The 8623-nt window shown below is 39.2% G+C and overlaps 1 protein-coding gene across 10 annotated transcripts in view; it reads left to right on the top strand.

Moving 5' to 3' along the window:
- Window positions 1–8623, top strand: part of LOC106872891 (probable phospholipid-transporting ATPase IA) — a 427279-nt gene that overhangs the window by 313059 nt on the left and 105597 nt on the right. For all 10 annotated transcript variants that reach the window (XM_014920050.2, XM_052969323.1, XM_014920053.2 and 7 more), the window contains 2 exons: window positions 3847–3958; window positions 5773–5855. In XM_014920050.2, coding sequence (XP_014775536.1) covers window positions 3847–3958; window positions 5773–5855 — 195 coding nt within the window. The remainder of the gene's footprint in view (window positions 1–3846; window positions 3959–5772; window positions 5856–8623) is intronic.

Here is an 8623-nt window from a genome sequence, read left to right as displayed (position 1 = left end):
GTGGGGTGGGGTGGGGTGGCGTATAAGATTTTGCTATATAAAATTGATCTGCAATAAACTGGTTATATTTTTACAATACTCAAAATGCTTAAACAATTATTTTAAACGATTCCTAATAATATTTAATCATAAAAATATTACAGGATTTTTTAGACATTGAATGGCTACGAGGGTCCCAATTTCTGGGTAAAACAGAAATCAAAGGGGTCCATAGACAAAAAATGGTTGAGAACTGCTTTTGAGAGATTGTAGTGTCCCCCCACCCCAAGAAAAACCAAAAGTAAACCCTTCCTTGCATTGCTGCCATTCGTTTGTTCTTTCTCTTTCCCCAAAGTGTTGTGAATGAATTTGGCAGGCAGAAGTTCCGTCATGTGTGTGTGTGTGTGTGTAAAAGTGCTTGTGCTTCCTTTGATAGAGAGGAGCGAGATAACTCGGCGATAGAAAGAGAGCTGGAATGAGAGTGTGATAGAGAAAGGAATTAAACGATTTTTATCAATGCAAACGACCATAAATTTCCTTGGGCTCTTTTGTGGTTTTTAAAAAAAATTTCCGTCACTGAAGAGCATAAGTGTCACAGTTTAGTAAAATGAAATGCTAAGGTAGCTTTGCTGTCCCTCATGTCATGCTCAGTTTCACACAACCTTTGTTAACCTGGATTTTTACGGTTGATTTGACTCAGGGCTTCTTAATTATCTTTGTTCAGTTTTAGTTTACATTTCCTCTGACACAAATACTTAACATGGTTTTGATGATTTGTATTTCACATTTCACATGACAGAAATAAAATAAAAAAAACAATACATCAAAGACATCATTCATACTTGTAGTAAGAAATAGACTTCGCAAGCACATGGTTCCAGGTTCAGACCCTGTGTGGCACCTTAGGCAAGTGTCTTCAACTACAGCCCCATGCCAACCAAAACCTTATGAGTGGATCTGGTTAGCCCAGTGTGTGTAATGTGTTTGTCTCTTACCAGTGCTTGATAACTGGTGTTGGGTTGTTTCTGTCCTCATAACTTAGCAGTTGGCCTAGATGACTGATGGGATAAGTGCCAGGCTTAAAAATATAATTATTGGGATGACATAATCGACTAGCCCCGTCACTCAAAATTTTAGGCCTTGTGCCTATAGCAGAAAGGATTGTTTTTATTATTAAAGCAGTGAATTAGAAGAATTGTTAGCACGCTGGGCAAAATACCTAGTGGCATTTAATCCATCTTTATGTTCTGAGTTCAAATCTTGCCAAGGTCAACTTTGCCTTTCATCTTTCCAGGGTTGACAAAATAGGTATCAGTTGAGTGCTGGGTTGAATGTAATCTACTGACACCCTTCTCCTAAATTGCTGGCCTTGTGCCAAAATTTGAAACCATTACCATCATTATTATTTGGGGGATAAATGGCAGCTTCCATGGGTGACGTTCAACTGAGCAACAGATTAAATCCACCATCCAAGAACAAGCATGATCCTTCCAATGAACTTGTTTGCCGAATTTCACTTACAAGTTTTTAGGTTGACCCAAGACTCAGTTCCTCATCATGGGATTGAACCCAAAACTATGTGGCTGTGAAATGAACTGCTTAACCACACAGCAGTGCTTGTAACCACAAGTGACCGCCATTCTCTGAGTTAGTTGTGTATGGGCGTGTGTGAAATAAACCATCAGTTATTTGGTCAGTTTCATAATCATAATGCCACACAATCTAGCATGACTGCTCCATACAACAAAATCACTCAAACCACATAATATCTTAACAAAACGAAATGACTACATTAGATAATGTAGTCCTAAATGCATTATGCCCTAAAAAGGAATTACAATAAGTTTGCCATGATTGAAAGCGGTTTGATCATACATCTGCTCGATCAGGTCCAACATGTTTAAACATCAATTTGAATATTGTGAAGCAACAACTGAATTATTTCCATATGTTGTTCTAATCATAATAATCTTCAATGAATGGATTACAGCAATAAAATATGGTTATTGATTGTGCGTGACCTTTATCTTGTAACAGCTGGAATTAGGTGCCATTTAGTACATTGCAAATTTCCTTTTGGGAAAATCTTTTTTTTTTTTTTTTTTTTTTTTTTTTTTTTTTTTTTTTTTTGAGGAGTGGTTTCTGAAATATAAGGACAATATAAAGCTGTTGGTATTTTGTTTTGTTCAGAATTTTGGGTGGAATAATGCATGTAAAATTTTTCTGTGAAGTAGAACCTGCAAATTCTTTGGCATTTAAACCAGCCATATCCAGCCTAAATATTCTACTTGATTTATGGTTCGAACTGGTCAGATCTGGCCTTTCACACTTACCCTGTATTGTCATTCAAAAAATAATCGATAATCTCAAAGCTATGAAATAATGCATGATTAATTCAAAACAACATGCATTATATTTGACAGAGTAATCTGAATACTAAAGGGGCTAAATATGATATCCAGTGGGACCCTTTTTTTTTTTCAATTCCTTGCTGAGCTCACCTTATTTTACAATGTCTCAAGCACTGTTATGCTTTCACATGGTAGGTAAGAGGTTTGCTTCCCAATCACATGATTCCTGGTTCAATGCCAATGTGCAGCGCCTTGGCAAGTTGTCTATCTTCTACTATAGTCCCAGGCCAGCTAAAACCTTGTGAGTGGATTTGGTGGCCCATTGTGCTCTGCAATGTAAATGTCGGTGACAGGAAGGACATCCAGTTGTAGAAAATCCATCACAGCAAATTCTGTCCAACCCATGCAGGCATGGAAAAGTGGACATTAAACAATGATGATGAATGAGGAAGTGTGTGTGTGTATCGTCATTATCATTTAACCACTCCATGGAATGTACTAGGTGTCTTTTACATGTCACTGGCATGGGTGCCTACTACTTGTTACTATCAAAGGTGTCTTTTATGTGTCACCGGCATGGGTGCTTTTTACCTGTCACCAGCATGGGTACCTTTTATGTGCTGCCCCTGAGAAATCTATTTAACCCATATAGAGGACCCTAACAGATACTACCGTCCCAAGTCAGAACAGACATTGAAGTAATGGTAATTAAGGAGTGACTCCGCGCTCCCCACAGCTCCAGAACTCCAGAAATGGAGTCTTACTACCAGATGCAGTTTAATGCCATACCCAGGACTCATGGAGGCAAAGTGGCTGAGTTCCTTTCAAGTGTTGGGCCTGATGGAAGCAATGACTGAGACCTTTGGCATTGTCGTACTTGAGAAGACCCATCAAGCCAAGCAAAATTGCAGACATGGCAGATACCAGTGTCATGCAAATTGGCACCCATGCCAGTAGTATGTAAACGCACCCTGATGTCACGCAAATGGCACCTGTGCTGGTGGCACATAAAAGCACCCATTACACTCTCGGAGTCGTTGGCATTAGGAAAGGCATCCAGCTGTAGAAAACCATGCCAAATCAGACTGGAGTTTGGTGCTGGCTTCCAGCATACCAGCCTAATCGAACCGTCCAACCCGTGCCAGCATGGACAATGGACGTTAAATGACAATGGTGATGATGATGACATTAACATGCACACACACCCATATATTTACATTTATACAGCTACTTATAATTTTCAATCTCTACACATGTTACTATACTGTAAATATAGATATTGATTCCTTTATCATTACTTTAACAAACACGAAAAGGTTTCACTTTGCTAAGGAGGTCAGATAAGACTAGATCAAGCCTGGAGTTGTTTTTTAGACTTGCCTGAATGATTAAAATGATATCAGTCATTGAGTCAGTGTTCTCTTCTCACAGCATTAATATTTCTAATTAAATGTTTAAGTGATATAATAAATATATATGTCGCCCTGCTTAACCACTTATATTCATTTTGCTATAGGAAACCTCTGGGAAAATTCGGGAGTTCCTCACCTTAATGGCAGTGTGCCATACTGTGGTACCAGAGACAAATGGCAATGACAGTAATATTGTATACCAAGCAGCATCTCCTGGTAAGATTTCTGAGATTGAATCTATTCCCTTGTTTGTGTGTGTGTGATGTGTTGCCTAAGCCTTGTCTGTGGTTTTAAAATAAATTTCTTGACAATACGGCTGAACCTGCTGATTGAACCTGTGTCCATCTTTGCTCAGTTTAGATTATATGTTCTGTGTTCAGTCATAGAAAGTAGAGGCGCAATGGCCCAGTGGTTAGGGCAGCAGACTCGCGGTCATAGGATCGCGGTTTTGATTCCCAGACTGGGCGTTGTGAGTGTTTATTGAGCGAAAACACCTAAAGCTCCACGAGGCTCTGGCAGGGGATCGTGGCGAACCCTGCTGTACTCTTTCACCACAACTTTCTCTCACTCTTACTTCCTGTTTCTGTTGTGCCTGTAATTCAAAGGGTCAGCCTTGTCACACTGTGTCACGCTGAATATCCCCGAGAACTACGTTAAAGGTACACGTGTCTGTGGAGTGCTCAGCCACTTGCACGTTAATTTCACGAGCAGGCTGTTCCGTTGATCGGATCAACTGGAACCCTCAACGTCGTAAGCGACGGAGTGCCAACAACAACAGCCTGAGACTCTCCCAGTTCTGTGATGTAAACTTCCTGTTTTAAGGTGATCTAAATTAAAGTCTTCTGTCAAAATTTCATGTTGATATATATCCCAAACTTCAGCTTAATAATGACAGTTATTTTACTAAATTCTTCATTATTTTCGAAATTATTCGAAATAATGGCAAACAAAGTATTTCAACAGCAGTATTGTATGAAAAGTGGAAGTGCAATGGCCCAGTGGTTAGGGCAGTGGACTCGCGGTCAGAGGATCGCGGTTTCGATTCCCAGACCGGGCGTTGTGTGTGTTTATTGAGTGAAAACACCTAAAGCTCCACGAGGCTCCGGCAGGGGGTAGGTGGCGACCCCTGTTGTACTCTTTCGCCCCAACTTTCTCTCACTGTTTCTTGAGTAACGCTGCGATGGACTGGCGTCCCGTCCAGCTGGGGGGAAACATATACTCCATAGAAACCAGGAAACCGGGCCCATGAGCCTGGCTAGGCTTTAAAAGGGCGCATAAATAAAAAAAAAATTGTATGAAAAGGGTTAATAGATTTTATTCCACCTTGTTACCTTGTTTAGTACATGTGGCACAGATTTCACAAATTTGAAATACTTTCATATTGCCACAGAAAGTTGCTTTTACTACTGTAACGAGTCTTATCACTAGCTACTCAACTGTGGCAAGAGTGAAACTTGTTTGTCAGCCAAGCACACTAAGGCAGACTGAGTTATTGGCCTTGCTCATATAAAAACCAAAGGACAATTTAACCCTTCTTGTAATTAAACTTCATGATCATTCCCATAAATACGATGTTAATTATCCACCAAAAAAATAGAATTGATATTTTTTGCTTCTTCAATAGTTTTTCAGTATCTCCTGTTGATACTGTTTTCATATCCACCACTAAAATTATTTAATTCTTGCTCTGTGAAAAGATATTTGATGAAATTAAGGAACTCCATAAAACTGTCTTTTTTGTAAAAAGTATCACTGAAGGATTTGTTTTTTGGGGTTTTTTTAAATCTATGGAGTAAAACTGTTTTCTAATATTAACAGTAATAAAATTTTGATTGGATATCAAAAGGTTAAGAAGATTGTGTTCATTTATTTTGAGGCTACCCTACAAAATTCTGAATGCACTATTCTATGTTTAGAGGAGACAGAGTAAAATCTCCCAGTGAATGATGATAGATATGTTTTGTGTCAGTTTCTAATTCTTTACTCATGAATAAAGCTGATTGATTTTCTACTCTGATTCCTCTCCACAGATGAAGGTGCTTTAGTCAGGGGTGCCAAGAAGTTGGGCTTTATTTTTACGACGAGGACTCCTGAAACAGTCACAATTGAAGTGGTGAGTAGACTTTCCTCTTTATTATCATATTGTTAATCAATCCCTGCAACAACCGAGCGGGATCATTGCCAGAGCGCGGTCTCGCTTCCGTGCTGGTGGCACATAAAAAACCCCATTTGAGCGCGATCGTTTCCAGCTTTGCCTTGCTGGCACTCGTGTCGGTGGCATGTGAACAACACCTTGGACTGACTCCTGTGCAGGTGGCATGTAAAAAAAACACCATTTGAGCGTGGCTGTTACCAGTACCGCCGGACTGGCCCTCGTGCTGGTGGCACATAAAAAGCACCCACTACACTCTCGGAGTGGTTGGCGTTAGGAAGGGCATCCAGCTGTAGAAACTCTGCCAAATCAGATTGGAGTCTGATGTAGCCATCTGGTTCGCCAGTCTCCAGTCAAATCATCCAACCCATGCTAGCATGGAAAGCGGACATTAAACGATGATGATGATGGTATTTATGTTTATATAAGTCAAACATAACAGGCCAGATATTGTTGTTTGGGATGGACAAGAAAAAATATGTACCATTACAGAGGTCCCTCAACACCTAATGTAAATATTTGGCCAAAAATCAAAGAGAAAGAGAATAATTATGAACAACTGCTTTGAAAGTTCCAGCTTTTATATCCAGATAATAAGTTCGCATTTACACCAATAACAATTGGTGCACTTTGTTTTGTAACAATATGGATAAGCTGGGGGCTTTCAAAAAAAAGAAGAAATCAACCAGCTAACACACACACATTACAAACACAATCTGTAAGCAGAACACTAAAAATATGCAAGACTTCTTTTCAAATTCAAAATGTGAATTTACTTTTGTTATCTACATTCTAATAGAGTAATCCCTCAACTACCGCAGGTGTTACGTTCCAAAACCCCCTGCAGTAGGTCCTTTTTTTACATCTGATTTTTCCATGCTGGTATCGGTTGGACAGTATATCACGAGGCAGTATTCTACAACCAGATGTTCTTTCTGTCACCAACCTTTACTTGTTTTTCAATCATGCTACCATATTCCTTTGGCCTTTGTAGGACATAAACATCACTGCTACCCAAGCAGTGTCAATGTGGGAAAAGATACACAAACTCATGCATATTACAATACTTCTGACAGGCTTATGCACTCTTTCTTCATAATGCCTTTCTTAATTCTATTATTTTATTATAGGTTTCAGCCAGAAAGCGTGTGGCTTAACTGTTAGGGTATTCTGTTCACAATCGTAAAGTCAGGAGTTTGATTCCTGGTGGGCCATTGTATCCTTGAGCAAGACACTTTATTTCACGTTGCTCCAGTCCATTTGGCTGGCAAAAATGAGTAGTATCTGTATTTCAAAGGGCCATCCTTGTTAAATTTTGTATCACACTGAATCTCCCTGAGAACTACGTATGGATGTCTGTAGAGTGCTCAGCCACTTGCACATAAATTTCACGAGCAAGCTGTCCTGTTAATCGGATCAACTGAAACCCTTGTCATCACAACCAACAGAGTGTCAGTTTTTCAGCCAGATGCAGGGCCATGCTGCCTTTCCTATCTTTTTGTCTTTCATTGTGTATGATGCCAGTAATTTGGATTTCCATTGCTGTCTTTCTAAACTTGACTACTTTCAGTTTTTTCTTTTATATCCTTTGCTGACGAGTTGTACACTTGAGCACTGCATACAATAAGCTTGTTGTTTATTGTTATAATTAAAACTGAAGTCACATGCAGACAAAACTATTTTCTGCTTTCTGTTTTTGTCTCTCAGTCACTTTAATATTTCATTGGAGATATTCATTTAATTGCCACATGACTTGAACATACCAGCTTTTTAATGAGGTCAGCTTCACGCTGGTTCTTCATATTGCACTCTACAGTCTCATGTGTCAACATGGATATCAACCTGCTAGATTCAGTTGAGTTAAATTAAGAACTAAAATTGCTTACTTGGAGACACCACCATTACAGATGGAACTAGTTTGTACAAGAATTTATAGTTCCATCGTTGACAGCGCTAATGTCACCCAAACAATAATATAGTCAAACGTTCTTTCCCTGTATTTACCGGAAATAATGAAAATAATAATAAATAATTATGAATTATTTCCATCTGTAAAAGCATGTTTAAATTGTATAGCATTTATATGATTTATATTCTGTATAATAATAGCAATAATAATTATAATAATTTTGGCACAAAGCCAGCGATTTATAGGGGAGGAGGATACTGGTACTTATTTTATTGACCTTGAAAGGATAAACAGCAAAGTTGGACTCAGTGGTATTTGAACTCAGAATGTAAAGAGCCAGAAGAAATACTGCCAACATGCTGCCTTATTATTATTATTATTATTATTATTAAGGCAGAAAGCTGACAGAATTGTTAGCATGCTGCGAGCTGGCAGAATCATTAGCACGCCGGGCGAAATGCTTGGCGGTATTTCGTCTGCCGTTACGTTCTGAGTTCAAATTCCGCCAAGGTCGACTTCGCCTTTCATCCTTTCGGGGTCGATAAATTAAGTACCAGTTACGCACTGGGGTCGATCTAATCGACTTAATCCCTTTGTCTGTCCTTGTTTGTCCCCTCTGTGTTTAGCCCCTTGTGGGCAATAAAGAAAGCTGACAGAATCGTTAGCATGCTGGGCAAAATGCTTAGCAACATTCAGTCCATCTTCATGTTCTGAGTTCAAATTCCGCCAAGGTCAACTTTGCTTTTCATCCTTTCGAGGTTGATGAAATAAGTATTAGTTGAGCACTGGAATCAATGTGATCAACTTACCCCCCCCCCCC

Source organism: Octopus bimaculoides, chromosome 7 (assembly GCF_001194135.2).
Source record: "Octopus bimaculoides isolate UCB-OBI-ISO-001 chromosome 7, ASM119413v2, whole genome shotgun sequence".
Taxonomy (NCBI): domain Eukaryota; kingdom Metazoa; phylum Mollusca; class Cephalopoda; order Octopoda; family Octopodidae; genus Octopus; species Octopus bimaculoides.
Note: the sequence above shows the minus strand (reverse complement) of the source record. Positions and strands in the feature narration are given on the sequence as shown.